The sequence below is a fragment of the Lathyrus oleraceus genome, chromosome 3, assembly GCF_024323335.1.
Source record: "Lathyrus oleraceus cultivar Zhongwan6 chromosome 3, CAAS_Psat_ZW6_1.0, whole genome shotgun sequence".
NCBI lineage: Eukaryota > Viridiplantae > Streptophyta > Magnoliopsida > Fabales > Fabaceae > Lathyrus > Lathyrus oleraceus.
Genome location: NC_066581.1, coordinates 368316503 through 368343828, shown reverse-complemented (window position 1 = coordinate 368343828; position 27326 = coordinate 368316503). Strand labels below are relative to the sequence as shown.

Sequence of the window (27326 nt, the reverse complement as noted above, 5' to 3'; positions counted from 1 at the left end):
TATGTCACATTTTGATACATTTTGGCAATTTGATCATGAAATACTCATATCATAAAATAAACGGCTGAAAATTTTTGTGGTGGTTCTTGACTCATTGAGGATTATTTATATGTAAATTTCATGAATTTTTGATACCTGGTTAGAGAGCAGAAAATTCTGGAACTTAGGTGTGACAATTTGTGTCACACCTCTCAATGTCAACTTGTTGAATTTAATTGGATGACCTATGCATGTTGGAATTGGCTGAAATTTTGCATGATGACTTGTTGACATGTTAGGATGCTTGATGAATTTTTGTAGGATTTTTCACTGTATTTTCAATTTGATCATGATTTTTCATTTCTGGTCGTTGAAATTGCAAGCTCATGTGATATAGGTTGGTAGATTGATTGGGAAATCCTCATATTGTATTGTATGGCCATGAAATTTGATATGCATGAACTAGACACATGTTAGGACCTCCCTGTTTTGGTCTCATCCATTTCTTTTTAGTTTCCAATGAGATATGAATTTTTGAAGTGGATGTATGCATTGATGGTGTGAATTGGAGCATGAAATTGTGTCTGTTTTTGTTGATTTTCATTGACATGGTTCCATTTGCCCAAATGAGCTCAAATTTGACATGGTAGACCTTGATTGACCCCTGTTTAGGTGTATTTAATTTGAGATTTTTTTGATGTGTTTTGGCATGGCTTTGAATGCAATACTTCTGTTTGTATATTTGGTGCTTCATTTGAACCAATATGGATTGTTTTGTGCATGAATTAAACATGATGGATGATATAAACATGAGACCAATGATGTTTGCTTGTGTTTGATGATAATTTGATGTTGGATGGTGGATACCTTGCTGTTTTAACTTTTTTTATTGCTTTTGGACCCTAGGCTTGGCCCAGTGGTCTAGTTGCTAATGTTTGCTTGATTTTTCAGGATTAAAAAGCAATGCACATGGAGAATGATCCAAATCAATTTTAATTGATGTTGTTGATATTTGTACACTAACATAGCATTGTTTTGTAGGTTGTGGAGCTTGGGCTTGAGCCTTGAGCTTGCCTTGTGTTGTGCATAGTTTGTTTAAACTGATTGATTGTACACTTGTTGTTTATGGTTTGTCCGTCTGAGTATTGACTGGGTTTGATTGTTTCCAGGTACTTTAGTTGCTCAGTTCCTTGTGAACTTTTGCTTTGCGTTGCTTAAGCAACTTGCATTTGAGGTATAACCTTCTTACTTCATGTAGTCTGGAGACCCGACTGTTACCGAGCCGGGCAAATAAATGTCTGAAGTCCTCCTTAAGAGGCAATGATTGTGGTTGTTTATTTTTAAACCCAAGCAGGTGAAAGTCCTTTAAATAAGGCAATTGGTGGAAGGTAGGGGTATGCAGCCTACCCCCCACTATTCAGTTGAGTCTTCTCCTTGCTCCCATTACATGGTTGTAGCATTGAGATCAAAAGCCCAAGATCTGTTGTGTCAGAGTCATCGAGTATAGAAGGGTTCCCCCATTCTGGACCCATGCTCATTTGTCAGCTCTCCCTGGTTAGGGATAAGAGCTGTGAGGTCTGATCCTCACTTCACCTCTTCATCTGCTTCACCTTAGCCTCGTAATGGCAAGGTTAAGAGCAAACACAGCCTGTACAGACGATTGCTTAGGCAGTCAAACCTGATTGATTGAGCCCCTTGTTTGGCTATAGTGCGTGTTATGTGGATATCTGATTGACATGCTTGTTTGAGATACCTGTTCTCATTCGATGATATATGATTGTATGCTTGTGTGCTAGCTTCTTTCCTGGTTAGGTTAGTTTGCTTATGCAAGTAGGATAGAAAACCAAACTTAGGGTTAACGATGCATGACAACATTAGGCTCGAGTCTCAGCTCCCTAATCGTGTGTCTTTCCCCGGTTTCTGGTTAGCAATTTAGTCCCTTTCAGGGGAACTACATCGCCCTGATCCTTGTTCCAGACAAGGTATGTAGGCAGGTGGTCGTGCGAGACCACTCCGGGCAACCTTTTTCTTTTTGTTTGTATGTTTGGGTTCGGATGCTGACGTAAGCCCATTGATTGGCAGTTGGGCTCCACGTTTGCCCTTTTGAGTGTGTTTTGGTTCGGATGCCGACATAATTCCATCCAGTGGTTGTCGGGCTCCAGGTTTGCCACTCTTGCTTGTTTGTATGTTTTGTGTTGTTTGGCGTGCGTAAGCCGAACTACAGTGGCTCTGATTCTTGTTCCAGACAAGATATGTAGGCATAAGGTGCGATACCTTATCGAGCCCGTTTCTCCTAACCCCACCTGCGTTCCCCGTGTGTGTGTGTGATGTTTAGCAACCTTTTCTTTATTCTAGGACGTGGATCCCTAGGAGTACCTAGGACGTGAGGGGTGCTAATACCTTCCCCTCGCGTAACCGACTCCCGAACCTTTTCTCTCTGGTCGCGAGACCATGTCTTTCCAGGTTTCTCTGAGCGTTTCCTTTCCCTATCTTGGGATAAATAACGTTTAGTGGCGGCTCTGTGTGTGTTTTTATTTTTAGGCTCGCCGGTTGATTTTTCGCAGGATGCGACAGTCATCTTATATTATGCCTCCTTATATTGGAGGAGAAAGAACTTGTTTCAGACAAGACATTAAACATGGTGGCGCAAAAAACATACTTGTAACTTTGAAACATAAAAAACTTCAAAGTGTTTCAAATATCAAGCAAGTATACAATGCGTCTGCCTGAAATGATAAGGCGGTAAGAGTAGGGTTGTTCATGGTATAGTTCACGGAGAAAACCGAAACAAATCATAGTAAAAAATTTACTCGAACTGAAGTGAACCATTTCAATTTACTTAGAACTGAAATAACCTTAATCATTGGTTTGGTATATTGTTTTGAGATTCTGAACTGTTAGAAGTTAAATTTCTCCAAACCGAACCGTTAAACTATTTTAAAATTTTTTTTATAAAAAAATTTAAAATATGTTTTTAGTAATTTTCCTTTTTAGTTTCAGTTTGGTTCAGTTCTAGAATTGTTTGTGCAATATGGTTTGGTTCACTAACCAAACACAACAGTTAGGTTATTTTAACTTCAGTTTGGTTCGGTTCAGAAGTTTAGTTCAGTTCATAATTTTTTTGAACAACCCTAGGTAAGAGGTCCAAGATCTGAAATGAAACAACTCTTGAAGCTTTTGGATGATTACCAGTATGTTTCTAGGTACAGAGTTTGTGAGGATAAAGTCATTGTTCGAGATATAATTTGGTCTCATCCTAATTCCATCAAGTTGTTTAACAAATTTCCCAATGTGCTTATAATTGATTCAACATATAATACCAACAAGTATAGGCTTCCACTTGGAAATTATTGGTGTTACTTCTACAGAGAATTCATTTTTTCAGTGGGTTTTGCATTTTTGGAATCTGAAAGAGGACAATGTTACATGGGCATATGCAAGACTATGTTGAAGGACCAATAAAACATGTCAAATGTAATTGTCACCAATCGCGACACTGCATAGATGAATTTGGTTGCAAAGGTGTTTCCTACATTGTATGCATCACTTTATAATTATAACATAACTAAAAATGTGAGAAGTCGACTAAAACCTACGATGGGCATCAAACAAATCAAGGGTGAAGATGGAAAAATGGTCAAACTTAGTGTGGTGTTGGAAAAGATAATTGATACTTAGAATGATATAATAAATTCTTCCACATGAGAGTTATATGTCGAATATGTAATAAATTTCAGGGTGTGTGTGCGAGATATCCAAATTTCCTGAAATATGTTGAGAGTACTATTTTGGACTATGTGAAGGTGAAGATTGTTTGTGTCTGGAACGATCAGGTTAGACACTTTGACAAAACAACAATTAACAAAGTTGAATATGCACATGTTACACTGAAGAATTGATTGGCAAACTGTAAAGGTATTTTTTGTCGAGATTGGGACGTCGTGAACCAAATGCTCCAAAACCAACTTAACGAGATACAAACATCTTTTGATGGGAGCATTACTATTAGAACACTGATTCAAAGACAGCATCCTTTATTCAAAGTTGGTTGGCAACATCTCCCATGAGGGATTGAATTTTATTTATCACGAAGCCAAGCGAGCAGAGAAAATAGGATCAGATGGTTCAAAGCGTGGTTGTACACTTAGGAAGACGTTGGGTATTCCATGTTTTTGTTTAATTGCAAAGAAAATGAAGGTTAATACATCGATATGTATGGATAAGAGTTACACTCACTAGAAAAGGCTCAGATTTGACGATGATGATAGTGTGATAAAGGATGATAAATTAACATATTTATCTTAACTGAGGGGGAAGTGGTCCAAGAGAGATTCATGAAAGTTGATGATAGCATGAAATTGCACATCAAAGAGCAGTTGAGGAAGATTTCCTATCCTGAAACCCCAGATTAAAAACCAACATCGAAATTGATTAAAATGGAAGGTGCCTCTAAAAAGGTCAAACGGACTGAGAGTGACAATTCTATAAAGAGGTCTCCTTCTTACTTTGAAAATGCTTACTCACATTTTCCAAATTCTCCAACTCCTAAATCTAAAAAAAAAATGTTTTCAAGGGTGCTCGCATTAGCAAACCATCTCCCTCATCACCTTTACCAAAAATGATTTGTATTGAAGAGATGCCATTTTTTATGCACAAATACATTGAGCGGATTGTAGATGATAAAGGTGATGACAATTGTGGTTTTCAAGCTAGTTCGGATTTGCTCGATAAAGGAGAGAAAAACCACCAATTTGTTTGTCGTTAGCTTATATAAGAGTTGACGACAGATAGGGAACCATACACAATGCTATTCGGGAAAAAAAAGAACATTATGATACAATTATCAATGCTCTTGTTCCTTGTGTTAATAGTCTGGTATCGTATGAAAAATGGATGCGCTTTCGTAAAATAGGACATCTTATAGCAAGTGCTTATGAGACTGAAGGTCCACAGGAGTAAACATATTCCGTAAGGAAAAACTCACTGGGGAGGCAGAGACTCTGGGGATAAAAATTATGTGTTGGCCAGGCTACGATTCAAAACTTCTAGAGACACGAGGGGAATTTCCATTAAAATAAATCAATGGAAGGATTCAGTCCGGGGATAAAGGAAAATCTGCAGGGGATAGGAATAGATCAGAACAAAATTGAAGTATTCAAACCAAACAGGAGGTTAGCAATTTCATTGAGGAAATACACACTCAAACTCAACTGGGGAAGAATGAACTTCAACACACGAGTACCAAAGATATATTATCTATTACCCATTATTGGGTAGGAAGATAATACTCTCTGATAGAGGGACATCCGTTACCGGTTAGTATAAACATATCAAGGATGACTCGGTGAGGAGAAAGAGGTGTATTCATTACTTGTTACTGGGTAAGAATAACCTACTGGGGAGAGAATTCAAATAGGATTTACAACTACCGGTTACTAGGCAGAAGACCAACGAGAGAGTATTCGTCACCTAATTAAAGTGAACATATCAAGGATAAACTCAAAGGAAGAATATTCATCATCGGTTAGGATAAACATATCAAGGAAAGACCGCCTGGGGGAATGGGGAAGAATATCCGTTATTGGTTAGGGTAAACATATCAAGGATAAACTGTCGGGGAGAAATAGGAATTATATCTATCAGTTGCTGGATAGAATACCAAAGAGAGAACCTGTTAGGATGAACAAATCAAGGATAAAATTGGAGGGGAAAGATAACATTACAACTACCGGTTACTGGGCCGAAGACCAAAAAGGGAGACAAAATCTGTCACTGGTTAAAGTGAACATATCAAGGATAGACTCTCTAGGGAATAAAAATAGGGATTACAACTACCTTTTTACTGGGTAGAAAACCACAAAAGAAAGAATATTCGTCACCGGTTAGGTTGAACATATCAAGGATAGACTACCTAGGGAAACGTGAAAACTAATCCGCTGGGGAAAGCAAAGGGAGTAGATTACATTTTATCGGGTATTAGGTAAAAGTAAAGTACTCAAAATCGAGAAGAAAATTACCAGTTACTGGGTAATAGACTCTCAGGGGACTAAAATATCTATCTAGGTAATAACTAAAAAGAAACAATCAAACAAAGACTCAGCCCAATGAGGATATAACTCAAGAGGAATGGTTCCATCCAGATAATTAACTGGGGAGGAAACTGAAATAATAATCATCCACGAGGAAATAACTCAGTGGGAAAATGAGAAAGGTTAAACTTTTTCTACTTAAGGAGCTGACACTCTACAATTGAAGGAGGACAGACACACCAAATTTGCATAGGTAAATGATATTACCGAAGCAGGGGATCAGAATAAAGAATCAAATGCGATAAGATGCGTAATGAAATATCTAATGTTGTGTTTTATGCATGAATGTACATGTATATGATTTATGATTATACTGACAAAACAACACAAAGGATACAAATAACAAAGATTTGAATCACTCCTATAACACTCGGTTAATCTCAACAAGATGGAAACATCAATTAGAGAAAATGCTAGGGATGAAAATAAATCATCCAGCTCTGAACAAATCAACTCTAGCTGAGAAAGTCATGGAGAACATGCTTCCAATCAATCACAGCAAACTCTACGGGGAGAGGGAGCATTGTTGAAGGATAAACAACCAAACATGTCGAGGATAGAGAAAATATCAGCTGAGGATCCAAATTGTCAATGCCGCGGGGAATTTTAAGTCAACACCATATCAAATGGGAGACAACCTTGCAAGGGACAAAACCAAATACTGCTCAGAATCCAATACTGTCGGGAATAAGGGATCTTCATATCAGAAGATGAACTCTGTCGGGAAACACAAGAGGTAAAACTCTGCATAGGGACCTGAGCAAATTGTTGGGGATGCTATGACCAAGATCGTCGCATTCCTCAATAATCATCGAATTCCTCTTGAAAATTGCGAAATAAATCAATTTCAAGGAAAAGATAACCGGAATTTTTAACTCCGAAATTGCACTGCACCTGTGAAAAACCAACGGAACAAATAAATCAAAATTTTCTTTAATAATTAAAAATAATAAATAAAACAAATAATAATAATAATAATAATAATAATAATAATAATAATAATAAACCAATAATAAATAATAATAATAAATAGAAATGAATAATAGTAATAATAATAATTTGTCAAGAATCAAATAATAACAATAATAATTATAATGACAATAATAATTATTAATAATAATAATAATCAATAGTAAAATTAACAATAATGAAAAATAAATAATGAAATTAACAATAATGAAAAATAAATAATGATAATTAGTAATAATAACCAATGATAATAATAATTAAATAGTAATTAGCAATAATAACAAATAATAATGACAATAATATAATAATTAATCAAAAAATATTAACAAATAACAATAATTAGAAAATGACTGTCATACCCTAATTTTACCCCTAAGATTCCACATATCATATCATTTGTATTTCAACCAAGATTACAAGCATGGTATTCTCCTAATTTTCATCTCTTTGGGTTTGCCTTTGTGGGAGATCATCAAGCACCCTTTGTGTTTTCTTTTTACCTTTTTGCTTTCTTCCATTCCAATTTTGCTAACCTTATTCAAAATACAAAAATATGTGTTGTTTCCTTTTTCTTATTGTACAAGGTAGGGACTTGTAATCAAAGGATCAAGTTTGGGTTCTAAACTAGGATTTTGATTCCCAAAGTCAAAGTTTGGTCAACAAGTGGTCAACAATAGCCTCTACTTTAAGGCATGACCTATAATATTAGGTCACGTTCATGTCAAGCTTCATTCAACATCATTTGATCAAGAGAATTTCAAGTTTGGTTCTTAATTTCAAAGTTGATTCAAGTATGGTTCATGCGTTTATTTCTATGCCATCTCCATCCAATTTTCAAGCAATTATTAAGATTCTTCAAGGGACAATCAAGATTCCTCCATTTGGTATTTAAGTGTTCATCATTGGGCCTTTGGATGTAAGAAATGGCAAGAAATCACAAGTTGGTACATGTTTGGTTGACCTATAATCAAGTATGACATGTCACTTGGTTCAAACACCATAACTCTCTCATTTCTAAACATTTTTTAAATATACTTTGAGCCAAATGTTACACTTGAACTCCTCTACAACCTTTCTTCAAGGGTCAAACATCAATTATTCCTCTACGTCCATCAATTTTGAAATTTTCCAAGATGTCTATGTATGCACAAAAGTAAGCGCAAGACCTGGTCGACCTAATGTCTGACCTAGAATTTCAGGTCACGACCCCAACTCTCCATCCATGTCATTTTCAGCTCAAACATCCTTTTGATGTGATTCTTTTTGCATTTAATTCTTCATCATGAGGAGATCATTTGGCGCAAGGAATGTCTCCAAACGCACGAGTGAATTCCATTTGGCCTAAGCGCAAACATGTTGCCATGGACTCTTCATTTCACGCATGATCTGTAACTTGTAATCATCCAAATCTTCACTTGGGACCACCAATACATGTGCAAACTTGTTTGTCCTTCCAAACGCATGGAGTGGAGTCTAAAACGACCAAGTTTCATGCCTAAGTCACGATTTTCACCCTTGCTTTCACACAGATTGCAAATCACAAAATTTCAACATCATTCACACGAATTCAGATCTATTTCACATGTGTGAGCTCAGCAACACTTTTCCTATAAATAGAGGAAGAATTTTCCTTCATTTATGAGCTTTGGTAGCCAAGAAACTCTGAAACCATTTGAATCTAATACCTCAAAAAACCAGTTAACCATTTCTTTGATTCAAGCTCCTTTAGCTTCGAATCTTCAACCAGAATCACTCATCGGCACCTTCTGAAGATGATTGAAGCATTGTCGTGGCTTGGAACTAGGCTCCCAAATCCACCATTGTTGACCTCTGAAGCTTCAATAAGAAACGTAGGTACGAGTTACACTTCTGAGCAAACAAGTTACCAGTGTGTTCGTCGTGATTCCCTGATAAAAATCCCTCAACTGCCTTGTTTTTATTCTTCGTATTCATCATTTAATTTTACTTTGAAGAACTAGGTTTCTTCGTGTTCTTGAGCAAATTCTCTTTGCTCGTAGCCAATCAATGGCTCTGAAGCAAAGAGACATGAACGATGATGGATGTTGATGCTTAAACACATGTTGTTTGAGCTTAAAAATCCAAGTTCATGAAGCCTGTAAAATCAACTCAAGGTTGAAGATGAAGCTGATGCGCGCACTTTGGGACCAATTGTTTGAACCTAGCCAATCCCAGCTTGCCACGCGCTTTTTTTGAAAAGTAGTCGTTGGCTGCATCTTTTAATTTTCTTTTATTTTATTTTTCATTATTCTTTTTCCTTTTACTTTCTGAATTAATTTTAATGATTTTTAATTCATTTTGATCCAAATTTTTACAAAAAATCCATAAGAATATTTTGCATCACATATATTTTTTACATAATTTTTAAAATCATTTTTGCATTTAAGTAAGATTTTTCTTTATTTTTCACTTAATTTTAATTTTCAATTTTATTTTTGATCATTTTCAAATATTGTTGCATCCAAATTTTGAAGTCCTTTTATTTGTAATATTTTTGACTTCTAATAATTTTCTCAACCATTTCTTTTATGTTTTGGTGGTTTATTTGAATTTTCTCTTTAATTTCTTTTTTAAAATCTTTTTTAAATCTTTTTTTTATTCGTTTTTGTGCAACTTGATGTTTGAGCTTGATTTGCTGACTTGGTTGATCAATGCTTTTACATTCTAATTCATCCATAGATGGTCTCTTAGGTTGATTCAATCTTCTTTAATTCAATATGTTTATAGGTGATCATTTGATCATATTTTTTACACTTTGAGTTAGTGATAGGTTATCCCTAGGATGTGTCATATGTTTGGGTCCATTGACTTGTTTGATAGTGGATCCTAAGTCAAACACTTGAGCTTGCTTTCATTTTGCCTTTTTATTCTCTTCTTTCTTCTTGGAGTTTTGAACAATGGTGCTTCATGCCTTGAGAGTTTGATTTTGTATCAACACTCTAACATGATTACCACATACATTGATTGCCTCATGATCACTAACTTGTTATATCTAATCTCCCAACTTTACATTTATGCCCTTTACATTTCTGTCATATACATTCTTGCCTTTTACTTTTTACCTTTTTTGCCTTCTTATTTCAAAGGAACAAAAACATGATAAAATGGCGGAAACCCTAAAAAACTTTAATCTGATTTTATGGACTTGGGGTTACCATTCATCGCTTGAGGGGTATTTTGGACTTTAGACCTTAGGACTTAGTGCTTTCCCCCTACTTAGAGTATATATGACACTTTGTAATTCATTTGAGACCTTGTGATCCCTTTGAACCCTTTTTTATCTTTAATTCAAGACTTCGATGTTCCTTTGTGGCTTTGTAGCTTTGGTGTTCATCTGGATCTTTTGATATTCATCTGCTTATATGCTTTTTCATCTTGTCGCTCAATCCAAAGGGAAAAAATGCTTGTTTTAACCAATTTCAAATGCTTGCTCCATCTTATGGTTAATACACTTGCACACACACACAAGGTTTATCTTGGGCTACCTTACAGTGAGACCTTTTATTCCAAGTCATTTATTTTATGCTTTAGGATAGTCTCTTCATCTCCTTCTCACTTCTTCAATTTTTAAAACTTCTCCCTATTTCAAAAACCTCTTGTTTCCAAACTTCACACATTTTCTTAACAAACCTTGACTTTGTCAAGTGATCTAGAAAATATTTTTCTCAATAAATGCTAAAACAATTAAGCATACTTAAACTCTTTTTTCAAACTTCTAAAAAAGACAAACCTCATCAAACTTCTTTTTGTGTCTTTGTGAACTTTATTTTAAGAGCCTTTTTTTTTAAAAAAGATTGGATATTAGTCTATTCTTGTAGTGATACAAATCATTATACTTCTACAATATGTTGAGAAATGATTGACATTTTCCACTTGAACGTTGAGACATGCTTGTGAGAAATTCCAAGTAAAAGTCCTTCATATCAAGATGATGCAAATGCTCATTTCCTCATACTTGTGGGTAGTAAGTTGAGTTTTTCCACTCGAATACGACAAAATGTCTTTCCAAATTAAAATCAATCAACAAACAACCTAGATTTTATTATAAACACACATTTGTAAGTGGCTCCTATGGAGTGCCATAGATGTGAGGGGTGCTAATACTTTTCCCCTTGTATAATCAACCCCGTGTAGCTAGATCTCTCTTTTGTTTTACCTTTTTGTGGCTTTTGTTCGATCTTTTTCTCATTCCCTTTGGAAACAATAAAGTTCAGTGACGACTCTTGCTTTTCTGAGTTAAGTTAACCAATAACTTAATCTCAAACTTTTTCCGTCGCAACAATGATAAAAATTAACAATAATAATAATTAATTAATAAGTAATATTAACAATAACAATAATAATAATAATAATATAGGGGAAAAAAGAAAACAAAATTTATATAAAAAAAGGTGAGACGCGACTGATTTAGATAGGGATGTTCCTGAGTGAAATTTAAAAAACAAAATCCCCCCACTCATGAGCCAACACTTGGAGGGGGGAAGCAAAAGTCAAAATCAAAGAATCACTTTCTTCTTCCTTTGCTCGGTTTCAGTACAGCAACAATAATAAAATCAAACACAGGAAAAACTCTTCTCTCAACTCTCATGTTTCTAGTTCTTTAAACTCAAATTTTAATTCTCTTTTTTTTGTTCAAGAAAATAAATTTAAAAAATGTAAATAAATGAGACAAATACAAAAATGATATATCCCTAAAGAAAGATCTCAAACCACCTTATATATGTTGGAAAAAGAAAAACGAAGGTTGAATGATGCTCGGTTTGGAAGCAGGAACGTAAAGAACACTTAATGATAGTGCACTAGAAGTCGGTTCAGAATCAATGTTTAAAGCTTCCAAGCGAGAGCAGTTCTTCTGTTAGAAATTTCGACAAGATTAAATGGATCCAGTTTGAATCGTGAACAAAGTCACTTTCCTTAAAAGTATTTCAAGCACTCTCTTTGATGTCTTAAAGTCAGAAAGCAAGAATACCCAGGATAATTCAGCCTTTTAATCGAGTTTGCACAAGACAGGTGAAGAACTCGAATGCAAGGAAGTGTGTTTGGAAAGGTTAAGAGGATGTTCAGATTTTGAGTGAGTAATTTTCGAATTCAAAATCATATATTTATAGGTCATGCATGTGTTATTTCATAAGTTTGCATCTCTTGATGAAACAACACCTTTTCACCATATGTTGTAATGGTTCACCTATGATAATACAATGCACCACTTCATGAAGTGTTGTATACTTTAAATTTGAAATTTAAACTGTAAGCAACGGCCAAAATCCTAGAGTAATACTTAGAATTGATTTGCAGCATGTCGGCCGAAGGCTAGCCGCCGGAGCACCGCCTCATTAACGTCGCGAATAGCCCGATTGGTCTGATGCGTCATGCGTAAGTGCTCAAGTTCCGCCTACAAGCCGCCACTAGCGCCTCTACACCCACGCCCTCAGACTCGGCCTCGGAGCCGGAGTCGGTGTTGTCGATGGCTACACCGGCGATGGGTTGTTTGAATGTGACATGTGGCATAATGCTTGGGACCACCACATAGGTCCATGTGGCACCTTATCCTCTTTGACTCCTTTGGTGAGTATAATGTTTCAAGGTATTTATAAATGTTTTTAATGTTAGCTCCACTTTCTATGTGGGACTATTTGGAATGCATTTATTGTCATTAACTCAATTGCTCATTTTTGTCATATTGGAACATACCCATGGCAATTATTGTTTATAATTTCCAAAAGTCCCCCACTTGGTTTAATAATGAGAAAACTAATTCCAGAAAATGAGATAAAGAGTGTTAATACAATTAGGTATCTTTAGATTTAAAACATAACCTTAGTGAGGATAACGAAAATTTTAATCAGAATATTAGGTAGCAATGCTTTTAAACCATTAATCCATATGATTAGACCGACGTTACCTTACACGCACTCTTTTAACTTCTTAATCAACAGATGACTGAATGAATATTATCAAGATCATATAAAATGCCAGAACTCCTAACTTTTCATCTAAATTTTGATAAATGCTTTTAACTAGTGAAATTCACGACAAAATGGATTGATTGTGCTATGATGATGCAGGTGAAAAGCATAGGGTAAAATTTATGGTATGGCATTCATCTCATCCAATGGGGTGCACCTCACACCTCTAAAAACTAAAAAATTGCCTTATTGGTGTCTAGAGATGCATCTCCAGACGCACCTTATAACATACCAGTCTTCGTATTTCATCCAGCCACCTCATTTATGCAAAAATCTACTTCAGAGATGCATCTCCATATGGGGTGAATCTGGAGATGCATCTCCATAACACCCATAGTACTCATTTACGGTGTTTTTATTCACTGAGTTGGTTTATTTAACGACTCGGAAATGTTTCTAGAGATGCATATCCAAAAATGTCAAGCGAAAAATTGAATAAAACACCACCTTGCATGTTCTTCTTCATTTTGATCAAAGTCTATTTCACACTCAAAACCCTTAAAAAATTCTTCAATTCTCAATCAACATTTCAACACCAAAACATCATTCTTCTATTTTATCACATAAAAGGGAGCAAAAGAAGCCGAAATTTAAGGGAAATTTCATTCATTTCATCCCATATTTCTTGCATTAAGCTGATTTTTGAGTTGAGAAAAAGAATGTTGAGTCTGGAGATGTAAATATGGACTAAGTGTCATGTGCTATAGAGATGCATCTCTGGATTTACCTGATACTTTGAATTTTCAATATGTTGTTCTATTTTGATTAGTGTTAGATATGGTGTACCGAGATATATTTCCCAAAGTTACTGTGAGGATGGATGTTAAACCAGATGAAGTGATAGATGATGTTAAACTGGATGAAGTGAAGGATGACGTTAAACCTCGTGCTATACCGGTTATTGTTGAGGTAGATGTTTGTGAACAATTTAAAAATAAACAAGACTTTATTATTCGTGAACATATGCTACAGTGGGTTCCCGTGAAGGTTGGGAAATTAGGGTTTGTCGTTGTAATAGAAAGTTCTGACAATGGTTCTGATAGAAGAAAAGAATTTGTAACAATGAGATGTAAAAAAAAGTGGCATGTATCAACCACCGATTAGGAAGTTAAAATGTGATAACACTGGATCAAGAAAATGTGAGTGTCCATTTAAATTGTTCGGATACCGTAAGGCAAATGATACATTGAAATTTAATGAGGTTTCTGGTATGCATAATCATGTCTTGTGTCACAAGTTATCCGGTTATCCCATATTATGTCACCTTATTCTAGAGGAGAAAGAACTTATTTCAGACAATACATTAAATATGGTGGAGCCAAAAAACATACTTGTAACTTTGAAATGGAAAAGACTTAAAAATGTTTCAAATATCAAGCAAGTATACAATGTGTCTGCCCGAAACAACAAAACGGTAAGAGTTCCAAGATCTGAAATGCAACAACTCTTGAAGCTTTTGGATGATTACCAGTATGTTTCTAGGTATAGAGTTTGTGAGGATAAATTCATTGTTCGAGATATATTTTAGTCACATCCCAATACCATCAAGTTGTTTAATACATTTCCCAACATATAAGACCAACAAGTATCGGCTTCCACTTCTAGAAATTATTTGTGTTACTTCTACAGAGAATCCATTTTTCAGTGGGTTTTTCATTTTTGGAATCTGAGAAAGAGGACAATGTTACATGGGCATGTGCAAGACTATGTTGGAGGCTCAAGAAAACATGTCAAATGTAATTGTCACTGATCGCGACATCGCATAAATGAATTTGGTTGCAAAGGTGTTTCCTACATCGTATGCATCACTTTGTAAGTATCACATAACCAAAAATGTGATAATTCGACTAAAACCTACGTTAGGCACTAAACAAATCAAGGGTGACAATGGAAAAATGGTCAAACCTAATGTGGTGTTGGAAAAGGTAATGGATGCTTGAAATGGTATGATAAATTATTTCACATAAGAGTTATATGCCGAATCTGTAATACATTTCATGGGGTGTGTGCGAGATATCCAAATTTCCTGAAATATGTTGAGAGTACTATTTTGGACTAGGTGAAGGTGACAATCATTTGTGCCTGAACCAATCAGGTTAGAGACTTTGATAATACAACAACTAACAGAGTTGAATATGCACATGTTACACTGAAGAATAGATTGGGAAACAGTAAGGGTGATTTTTGTCTAGATTGGGAATATGTGAACCAAATGCTCCAAAGCTAACATAATGAGATACAAACCTTTTTTGGTTGAAGCATTACTATGTTAGAACACTGATTTAAAGACAACACCCTTTATTCGTAGTTGGTTGGCAACATCTATCGAGTGGGATTGAGTTTTATTTATCACGAAGCCAAGAGACCAGAGAAAATAGGATCATATGGTTCAAAGTATGGTTGTACACTTAGGAAGATGTACGGTCTTATATGTTCTTGTTTAATTGCAAAGAAAATGAAGGTTGATACATCGATACATATGGATAAGATTTACACTCACTAAAAAAGGCTATGGTTTGATGGTGGTGGTGGTGTGATGAAGGATGATAAATCAAACATATCTATCATGACCGAGTGGGAAGTGTTCCAAGAGAGATTTCCCAAGTATGGAATATGTAATACATTTTAGGGGGGGTGAGATATCCAAATTTCCTAAAATATGTTAAGAGTACTATTTTGGACTAGGTGAATATGTAGTTATTTGTGCCTGGATCAATCATGTTAGACACATTGACAGTACAACAACTAACAGAGTTGAATATGTACATGTTACACTGAAGAATTGATTGGCAAATAATAAAGGTGATTTTTGTCGAAATTGGGATGTCGTGAGCCAAATGCTCCAAAACCAACATAATGAGATACACCCATCTTTTGGTGGAAGCATTACTATGTTAGAACATCAATTCAAAGACAACATCCTTTATTCATAGTTGGTTGGCGATATCTCTCGGGAGGAATTGAATTTTATTTATCACGAAGCCAAGCGAACAGAGAAAATAAGATCAGATGGTTCAAAGTGTGGTTGTACACTTAGGAAGACATGTTATCTTCCATGTTCGTGTTTTATTGCAAAGAAAATGAAGGTTGATATACTGATACGTATGGATAAGATTTACACTCACTAGAAAATTCTCAGGTTTGATGATGGTGATGGTGTGATGAAAGATGATAAATCAAACACACTTATCTTGACCGATGGGGAAGTGGTCCAAGAGAGATTCATGAAAGCTGATGATAACATGAAATTTCACATCAAAGATCCGTTGAGGAATATTTCCTATCCTAAAACCACAAGTTAGAAACCACCATCGGAATTGATTATAAAGAAAGGTGCCCCTAGAAAGATCAAACCGACCGAGAGTGACAAAACGGTCTCCTTCTTACTTTGAAAATGTTGAGTCGCATTTTCTAGATTCTCCAACTCCTAAATCTAAAAAAAATGTTTTTAAGGGTGCTCGCATTAGAAAACCATCTCCCCCATCACCTTTACCAAATATGATATGCATTGAAGAGGTGTCGTTTTTTATGCACAAATACATTTAGCGAATTGTAGATGCTAAAGGTGAAGACAATTGTGGTTTTCGAGTTGTTCTGAAGTTGCTCGATAAAGGAAATGAGGGTCACCAACTTATCTGTCATCAGCTTATACAAAAGTTGACGACGCATAGGGAATCATACACAAATCTATTCGAGAAAAAAAGAATATTACGATACAATTCTCAATGCTCTTATTCCTTGTGTTAGTGGTTTGGTACCATATGAAAAGTGGATGCACTTTCGTAAAATGGGACATCTTATAACAAGTGCTTGTGATAGGGCGTGTATTGATTTGACATGGTTTCTCGGAAACACTTTTACCACTTCAGAGTAAGCCACCTCAAAATCCATCAAGACGCGTCATGTGTATTGGATGGCTTTCAAAAACACAACATTTTATTCAATTTTATTTGAAACTAGAGTGTCATATACCAAAGACATCACCGGAGTGGATGACACATTCCATAAAAGAGTCTGAAACTTGATTGGATCACTTTATGGAAAGGATGGAAGAGATCACCAAGTTGAGCGACATTGATAGAGAATCAAATAATGAAAGGTCAAAGAAGAAACTACCAATAAGTATAGATTTTGGTGGTCATTTTTTGACACATTTTTCATTTCTAAATTTTGCCATGCATATATACCGGTTTTGTACGAACGGTGCTATGTGGGGTGTTTCCGGATATGCATCTTCGGACACACCATTTTAATTGTAAAAACATCTAAACATGAGACTTTACGGATGTACATCTCTGTTAAAACCTATTTTGAAAAAAAAGGTGTGTTCGGATATGCATCTCCTAAATATGCTCTGATGAGAGGATAATATTTCTAAGGTCTAAATTGATCTAAACTTGTATAAATAGGGGGTCTCTCATCCCCTGTTCTTTACAAAAATACAACACACTAAAATGAATATATATCTCAATCTTGCATTTGTGTATTTCAATGGCGCAAAGCCCCCACATCAATTTAGGGTCTCTGAGGACACACCTTTCGTTGATCTGAAATCCAAACTGAATAATCTTCTGCGATATCAAAAAATCAAAGAGTTGTAAAGCTCGAGTATCGTTCGCCATCGATTGACAACGAATGGAAGATATGGCTCACCAAACTTGAACTGGAGAGAGATGGTTATGTGGAATACATTTTACCGTTAGTCATCGAAGGGTCTGATTGAAGTGGATACAACAATTTCAAGATCGATCAAAGATATTCTTTGAATGTTGCAACATCCTGAACCACCTGTTTGTAATGCAATGTAATGTTAAATTTATGTTAATGATTATCTATGTAATGTTTAGTATTTAAATGTTAAGGATTATTTCAGATATTCTCCGTAAAACTCACTGAATTTTGAATTAAGGATTATTTCGAAGATGTATCTCTGAACTCACTCTAATGTTGATACGGAAATGCATATTTGGATCAAATTTTGGCAAAATAAAAGTGACTCGCCAATTTGCACTAATAATTGTTTTTAAATAATGTATCGAAAAATGCATCTCTAAATTTTATATGGAGTTGTGACCTTTCACAATGGTGGAGAAGTACCTCACAATCAATTTTTTATTTGCTACTATATTTCGGACTATGAAAATATAGTCTTATTATATATTACATTTTCAATTTTACATTAATTTGTTATATGCACGGGTAATAAATTACTAGTTGTATCAATAAGAAAATAGGCAATCGAGGAATGTAGAGATTTACACTATGCAATGCATCTTTTATTATACTAGAGTTTTTTCTTATCTCACAACAAATATCAAGTACAAAGTTTCTAGCATTGACATTATATAAGACATTATAAACCTTTCTCACAGCACTTAGAGCATCCACACCCACCATTCCCACTTTTCTCACAGCACTTAGAGCATCCACACCCACCATTCCCACTTTGGTTCTTTAAATAGGGCTCACAATTTTTTATATTATATTACGCTTTTATATTTTCTAAACAACCCAACTACATTTTCTAAATATCCGGATATCTAAACATTTTCTAGAGCCCTTAGTGAACTATCTGCCACAGATATCTGTAATACTGACAGTATTGATGGAAGAAACACTTTGACATTCTTCAGGCCGCTTTGAGTTCAACATATTCTCCATCAGAATAAAAGCAGGCTTACTAGGAGGAAGTAATGCAGCTTCACTGTTAAGCATAGAAATTACTGCAGCCATAGTAGGCCTATCTACAGCAAGTTCTTGTACGCACAAAAGTGCTATATGTATGTACCTTAAAATGTAACTGTGATGACAAGGATCATATATTTCTCGATCTATTAGAGATAAAATATTGTTTTCTCTCCATTGAATCCAGATCTAAATGAGATAAAAAGAAGAAAAAAAATGAAAATAATCCACGTTAGAATGTTGAGTCAACAAAATAAAAAGTCTATTAGTCGAGTAAAAAATAGCTTGTTGAGGCTTACAAAACCCAAAAGGCTCAGTGAATGCTCATTGTCACAAAAACTTGAGTTCCTTCTCCCCGTAAGAATCTCTAGTAACAAAACACCAAAGCTAAAAACATCTGATTTCTCTGAAAATAATCCTTGCATTGCATATTCAGGAGACATATAGCCACTGCATTAAAATATAAAAAATTATTCTCAAATTAATACTACTAAAATATTGGATAGGGAAAACACACTTACTAGGTTCCAACAATCCTGCTAGTATTGGCTTGATCTACTCCCCCTCCAAAGATTCTAGCCATACCAAAGTCTGATATTTTTGGATTTAGCTCCTCGTCTAACAAGACATTACTTGCCTTCAAATCTCTATGAATAATTCTTAGTCTAGAATCTCTGTGAAGATATAGCAATCCACGAGCTATTCCTTCTATTATGTTATACCGTGTACTCCAATTTAGGAGATTATTTTTTGATGGATCTAAAAAAAAGTAGCAATACATTATTTCGAACATAATATAACAATATGAAGTGAAGTTGTCAAAATCATCTTCCAAACAAAATCACTGGAATTGAAACAATTGTTTGCTTTTAAAATTAGTTGATACAAGCAAAAATAAAGCAAAAGATGAAAGTATGGAATTGTGTATTATAAAGTGTTGAAGGGGCTTCAAAGAACTAACCAAAGATGAATGCATCCAAACTTTTGTTTGGCATGTACTCATACATCAACATCTTTTCATCACCTTCGATACAGCAACCAATGAGTCTTACAAGATTGCGGTGTTGAAGCTTACAAATCACCACTACTTCATTCATGAATTCCTCCAGCCCTTGTCCAGATGCTCTAGAAAGTCTTTTAACGGCTATTTCTCGACCATCTTGCAGTTTCCCCTAGATGAAAATATGTGACAGATGCTATAGACGATGGTTCTTTTTTTTGACAAATGATGATAGTTTTAAAATAGTGTAACTCTGTTTCATTTAAGGTACCTTGTATACTGGACCAAAACCACCTTGTCCAAGCTTGTTGGACAAGTGGAAGTTGTCTGTGGCAGATGCAAGCTTTTCAAAATCAAACATTAATAGCTCTTGAAGTTTAACATGGGACATTTCTCCAATTACGTTGTCACTAGCATAACCTTCTGGTGATCCACCTTTATTAAATAGTTGGAAAGCTTTGTTGTTCTTTTTCCTTGCTGATTTAGTAAAGAGCCACTGTTTAGCTGAAATGAAAACAAATAATTAGAGCTTAATTCCTCATCAATAAAAAGTAAATTTTAAGGAAAATACATTTTGTGGTCCTCTAAGTTAAACGTTTGTAACAAGTTAGTACTATCAAGTTTATTTTGTCACAAATTAGTTCTTTTAGTTTGTAAAAGTGTGCATGGTCAACCTTTTAAATACATTTGTTACAAAAAAATTTGATGTCGTCATTTAGCTCATCTTACGTCTACAAACATGAAGCTCTATGTCTAATCTACATGTCCTAAAGCACTGTCTACATTCACCAAGATTACATATAGACATTTGGTAACATATTAAGGCCTCAACACATGTTTTTCTTCGTGTAGACCCATCAAGACTTTGATATTTGTACATGTAAGATGACATTAACACATTGTTTCAACCATATAGTGTAAATAAAAGACACACCATCTTTTTTGTAATATAATTTGTTAAAAAGGTTAACGATGTACCCCCTTTTACAGACTAAAAAGACAAGTATATTACAAAAAAAAAACTTTAAAAACTAACTTATTACAAACAATCAACTTAAAGGGCGGCAACATGTATTTGACCTAAATTTTATGACTCATGTTAAATACACTAAAATAGTATGTTACCTGGTTGGTTTGATGTCCTTCTCCACATGATATATGCACAAATGACAATTATGAAAGTTCCAATTATCACCGTAGTTATAATGATTATTGTCATGTTTCTCTCTTGATCTGTACATATGAAAAATTAAAATTTAAAATATAAGAAATTCAATACAATCCTAACTCCTAAGAGATAGAATCAAGTTAATAATCTATGTTTCAAATGCTTTAACAAACAGCAACTAGAGCATACCAAGTTCTACATAGGCTGCACGAACAAATAGATCAAGTCCTCCATCTTGGAGTTGCTGTATGTCATGTAGATTGCCGGTCCAAGACATACAACCAATCCCATCAGCAAAAGAGTACGCAGTGCAAGAGCAATTACTCAAGCATATGCTTATGCACATTTCTGGTGTAACAGCTACGCCTTCTGCAAAATCTGGAACTTTAACCTTTTGCAATTTCAAAAACACGTCCTCCTTTGTACTTGTGGTTTTATTGACAACCCTTTCACACTGTAAACGTGTCCTCCGAACACACCCACCAGTCCAGTCATGTCTATTCCATTCTTGTATGTTTCTGGGTTCAAACCCTCTCAAACAGCTACATATTGGGGAACTCAATGAATTACAGCTTGCAAATGCCCCACATATACCGTATACATCACACTCGGAATCCCAGCTTGTCCATGTAACTTGCATTTCTTTCCTTTCATCATCCCACCACATTTCTTCTAATTTTCCTTGTGAGCTCAGGCGATAGATCAAAAAATTCTCATCATTTGGTATTGTAAAATATATGTTAGTATTCCCTTCACCATCATCTCCTCCTTGAAAACCAAAAAAATATCCAACTGTCATTGATTGTATTCCAGTGAAGACCCTGCCATTCCAGGGACCGCTGCGCCAATATGGCCGAGTTCCATTCCAAATGAACACTTCAATTATGTGTAGGCGTTCAACAGTACTACAAAAAAAGTTTCCAATGGATGGGTCAGTAGGACTTTTCCATGATTTGATTTTTATACTCGTACCTGTTCTTTTGTTGGTTGAAAGTTTCATGCTCGGCAGTAATGTATCTGAAGGATGCTGAATACTCTGCCATAAGATTTTCCCCGTTGTGCTCTCCGAAAGAACGAGGTTACCAAATTCTGAAAATTCAGATCTTGTATTTGATCCAATGTTGGAAACATTTGATGACCATACGACTTGTTCTTGTCCATTTAATATCACAAGATTGCCATCTTCAGATATTGTGATAATCCCATTAGAATCATTTAGTGGTTGGTTTCTGTTTGCCACCCATATGACTGTAGATTGAAGCTTCCACCAAATTCCAACGTATCGTTTTGTAGAGTTTTTAGGGCTAAAAACTCCCAAGGTGAAGTTACCATCTTTGGAGATTAGAGTTTCAGGGCCCTTGATCTTGATATATTGAGATGATGTGATGGTGTCTGTACCAACACTAACATGTAACAAATAGAAACACAAAATGAACGAAACAGAGAACAAATATGCACAGTATCTGAAATCCATTATGGAGAATAACAGTATGATCAACAAACAGACATGCTTTCTTGTTTATTAAGATTCGATACTTCTTTTTTAAAGTCAGACTCACGAACCAGAAGGGTTCTGAAGATTACTACTTCAAATGACAAAGATTGTTTGATTTAATTATGTCAGATGCACACTAAGATTGTAGAGACAAAGGTTGTTTGATTCAGTCTCACGAACCACACTTAATAAGGTTGTCACTTATCACTTTTAATGTGTTTTCTTCTCTCTCTTTTTTATTACATTAAATCAACTTGTATTCTCTCACATCTATGAGATTCATTGATGTATTCAAATTTTCCTTAGGCAAGTGCCTCACATGATTGATAAAATAATACCAGTTGTCTAATGCTTTCCAAATCTGTAACTTTGAATCATTCATTTTTTACATCACAGGCAACCTCATAAAGTTTAATATAAAATGTTTAATTAATTTAATCATAAAAAGTCAATGATATGATGATAAACTATAAAAATTAAAATGAGCGAATAGGAAAACTGATCCTCGAAATTGTGAGCATCAGTCAAAAGAGACGCTGAATTTTTCAAATCGGCAAATACATCTCTTGAACGGTTACTCGTCACTCAAAATGGTCCATCGGGTACTTTTGTTATTAGAGGTTATCATGTGCCATATTAAATAAACATGCGGCGCGGATCCAAAATCAATGCTACATAACCAGGGACTAAATTGCATATAAAATTAGGCTGTGAGAATTATATTACATGATTGAATCTGGACGTGGTATTGTCAACCATGGAGTTGGCATGAAATTACTATGCCGCATAAGTTTCTAATGATGTTCACTAATGTGTGACCCACATTGAACGTCATATGTCCGTTTAATGTGCCGCGGCATAAACACGGAAGTTAACAAAGGGACTTTGAGACTAATGTATTACAGTTTCAATGACGTATTTGCCTATGCGTAAAATTCAGACAAGTTTAATAGACGTTCACAATTTCAATTATCAATATATCTATTCACTCAAACAAAAACCGTATTCTTTTCATGAAACCAGGTCCTCGAATAGGTGGAGATAGGGTGCACAACTTTAGCTACACTGTATTGGTGCAACACCAGTTTAACTTGCTACAGCAGGTTATAAGAGTTTTTATTTTTTTTCAAACTCACTTCTATAGTAGGATAAGCTGTAAACAGAATATTGCAAAACAATCATTTTATGCCAATCTGCTTCCATACAGTCCTGGCCATTGGCCAGCACAAATTTAATCACTTCTACTTTTTATAAAAATCTAAAAACATCAATATTTCCCAAGTGACTAAGCATATGTTTGTTTTTCGTATTTGAGTCTTCAATCTTGAATTCTAGACCATTTCCATCTAGATTTTATCGAAGCTTCATAACTAAGCTTTTGCGTTATTGGAGTTTTTTGCAGTAATTTTGGTGCACACTCCAGTGAACCAAACATATGCAAAATTTGATGCCAACAATTGGTTTAAAAGGTCAATAACTTTTGTGTTTAACACATCTATTAAAATAGGTCTTATACCTCCCGAAAAAATGAAGGTTTTATACCATGTCACCATGACACTAGATATATGGTATATAAAGATCTAAAATAAGACTTTGAATACATATACAATACAACTTTACTTTCACATGCTACCTTCATCCAACAAACACCCCTCATTTACAAAAGAGCTCTTATATTTGTACACCTTTAATTTTCCAACACACATTTAACACTTCACTTTCTCTCTATCTCTTCACGTCACTAACATATCACATTTATCACATCACTCTCTATTTCTTTCACTCTCAAGGTGTTAAGTAGGTGTATGGGTGTACAAAAACTCACCAAGAGAAGAAAAAAAAAAGTATATTTCCTCCATTAAAAACAAGGTTTTCAAACCATATTAAAGTTAGAGTTTGGCCAAACTCATCCCTATAAAACCGACTTATAAGATGAGGGCTGCCCAAACTTTATAAACACTACAGGTCATATCTATAAGCAATGTGGGACTAAATTCACCCCTTCAAACCCAACATAATGTAAGTGTTGGAAGCTGCAATGAAGGAAAGTCAAATCCCGCAATCAGGCAACTAGGAGCTGACCGCAATGAAGGCGGGATTTTCAACACTTAATAATCTATTTGAAACAAACTTGTAACAGAATAGTTATTATTATATTTTATCAACTATTGAGTGTTATGTTAGAAGCAACAAGCCAACAAGTAATTAGGGCCTTCATCTAGAGTTTGTTTTTATATACTTCAAAAACAGATAAACTACAAAGATATGTATGTCGAGCAGCCTATAGTGTTGACATGCATCAAAAAGCTTCCTGAAGCTGTCTTGTTCCCAAAAGGTAAATCAAATGAATTAAGGGGAAAAATTGTCTTCCGTCTATTCGGATTAGTGAAGCTGATCTTATTTGATATGATAGAATTTGCAATATAAAATCCAAACCATGTGCCTAGTGATCGAAATTTGAATATTACTATTGAAAAGTAGGCATTAAATATTCTAGCACAGCTTAATGCATGGTTCTAGAGGGTGCTATTTTGATCCAAGTGATAACTTTTTTTTGTCAAATAGCCTAGTGGTTGAAATTTCACACTTCAAAGGTGAATAAGTGGTATATTGCGGCGTCCCTACAGTCTGATATCTCTGCATAACTACGAATTGAGCTGGCTTAACGGGAGTATCATACTTATATTACCAGTTAGTTTGAAGACATTCAATCATTAATTGCAAAAAGAAATTATGATTGAGGTCAGATTGCTTAAAGGCCAATAACAGAAAACATGAACAATATGAGTTCTTAGTCACAAACATTCCCCTAAACACAGTTCCTTAAAATTACTCAAACAATTCCATGATACGAAAGAACTCTACTGATAGGCAAAAATCGATAATAGCCTCCTAAATATTACAGCCACTCGATCATTTAGCAATCAACGTGATACCTAAAAAATTACTAAAAATTCATTTCCATGCTATGATTGCATTCCCAATTTTAAAGTACAAGAAACAGCTATATTGATAATCATAACATTGCAATTAACCCTAAATTTCAGAAAAAGTACCCACACAAACCACAAAATCAGAACTGCAACATACCTTAAACTGCAAATTTGATGATAAATAATGACCAAATAACGTTGATCAATCTCAGTTCTACGTTCCTTACAATTAGATATCAAAGGCCATGAATCAAAACACAAAAAATAGGATCGATTTATTACCAAAACTAAAATGTGAATGCTGCAAACCATATTTGGATCATTAGCTTGTTAGCATTTGCGATAATTTCCCCTTATTTCCTAGTTCGACTTCACATCTTCATCACGGTCTCAGTATCGTTGTGATTTTGATCGCTTTGCCGTGGAAGGAAGAGTTTCCGTACTCATTATTGTTAGTTAGGAATGGCAATGGGGTTTGGGCATAGTATCCCTCGTTATTGTTAGTTAGGAATGGCAATGGGGTTTGGGCATAGGAGCCCTCCTTACCGACACTCTTCAGAGTGGACGTATGAAACTTGGCCAGATCACTTTCTTAAAAAGATGGAAGAGTTCACTACGAAGCAAATAAGTAAATGTCAAAGAAGAAACCACGGATAAATTTACACACTGACACATGTTTTGATACATTTTAGTTTTAATGTAACAATATAACTTGTTTTTTTTTGTAATGTTGTCCATAATGTTATAAATTTGGATGTTAATTTTCGGACATTTTTTTCTTCTAAATTCTGCACAGTATAATACATTAGTTATGTATGAACAATGGTTTGGGTGGGTTCGAAGATGCATACACACTTTATAATTGTTAAAAAAATAAAATAGGGGATTATAAGTATGCGCGTTTTCGTAAAAACCCTTATTGTTGAAAAAATATGGTGTATTTGGAGATGCATCTCCGAAATGTGTGAAGCTAACTGAAATATGCCTACCAAACGCATCGCAGGCTCGAATGTATAATAGAGTCGTCACCGAACTTTATTTATCCCAAAAGAGGAAAGGAAAAAAATCAATAAAATTCAAGGAAAAAGAAACAAAAAAATGGATAAGGGAATCGGTTATGCAATGGGAAGGTATTAACACCCCCCACATCCATGATACTCCATGGAAACCATTTTGAATGCTCTTGCTTGAATGGGTGTTATAATCTTCATGTACCTGCAGAAAAGAACGGGTTAGGAAAAGAGTGCTTGAGGAGGATTGTGGTCATCATGCCTACGTATTCTCATGGTGCAATGAGAAAGTCAGAGTCTCGTAGTTCGGAGAACAAAGATTGAAAAGGGGGAGAGGAAAGGAGGCTGGAGAAAGGTGATCGCCAAGGATTCACATACTCGTGCCTACGTATCCTCATAGTGCAATAAGGAAGTTAGAGCTCCATAGTTCGGAGGATGTTAGATGCCTAAGTTTGCTTATTTGAACTATCAAATGTGGGCATCTTTCACTCCTTTTTGTCGAAAAAGTGTTCGAAACCGCCCTTGTTTTTGTTGATTTGCAATACTATATGAAATGATTTTGGTACCTTTAATTTGTGTGTTATTGTGCAGGAATTAGGCATGAAAGAGTAGAAAACTAAGGCACAAGAAAGATGGCAAAGGAACCAAGAAAGAAAGCAAACATAAGCAAGCTCGCTAGGCGAGTGAGGTAGCGAAGTATTCGCTAGGCGAGCACGCAGCGAGATGCCAGCGAACACTCCCAGACTTGGACAGAACTAAAAAGATCAAAACTCGTTGTGGCGAGGAAAGTAGCGAAGTATTCGCTAGGCGAGCATCCAGCGAGCAAGTAGCGAACACTTCCAGTAGCAAAAAGATCAAAACTCGCTGTGGCGAGGGAAGTAGCGGAGTATTCGCTAGGCGAGCATCCAGCGAGCAAGTAGCGAACACTTCCAGTAGCAAAAACATCAAGACTCGCTGGAGCAAATGAGGGAAGCGAGGGCTTCGCCTAGCGAAGGATTGTTCGCCTAGAGAACA

General features: G+C 35.3%; 1 protein-coding gene across 3 annotated transcripts; it reads right to left on the bottom strand.

Moving 5' to 3' along the window:
• Nucleotides 1-18275: 18275 nt before the first annotated feature.
• Nucleotides 18276-25955, bottom strand: LOC127127757 (G-type lectin S-receptor-like serine/threonine-protein kinase At1g11330). Of its 3 annotated transcripts, XM_051057031.1 has the most exons (9): nucleotides 25460-25955; nucleotides 21847-22277; nucleotides 21064-21642; nucleotides 20832-20939; nucleotides 19978-20210; nucleotides 19668-19878; nucleotides 19228-19465; nucleotides 19006-19156; nucleotides 18276-18895 (listed from the first exon to the last, which is right to left on the bottom strand). In XM_051057031.1, exons 1-9 carry the CDS (start codon nucleotides 25612-25614, stop codon nucleotides 18590-18592), a joined length of 2412 nt encoding a protein of 803 aa, XP_050912988.1. In that variant the 5' UTR covers nucleotides 25615-25955; the 3' UTR covers nucleotides 18276-18589. The 3 variants fall into 3 exon arrangements, with proteins under 3 accessions (XP_050912988.1, XP_050912987.1, XP_050912989.1); XM_051057030.1 differs by having other exon boundaries at nucleotides 21064-22277; XM_051057032.1 differs by having other exon boundaries at nucleotides 21064-22266; nucleotides 25585-25953.
• Nucleotides 25956-27326: the final 1371 nt, after the last annotated feature.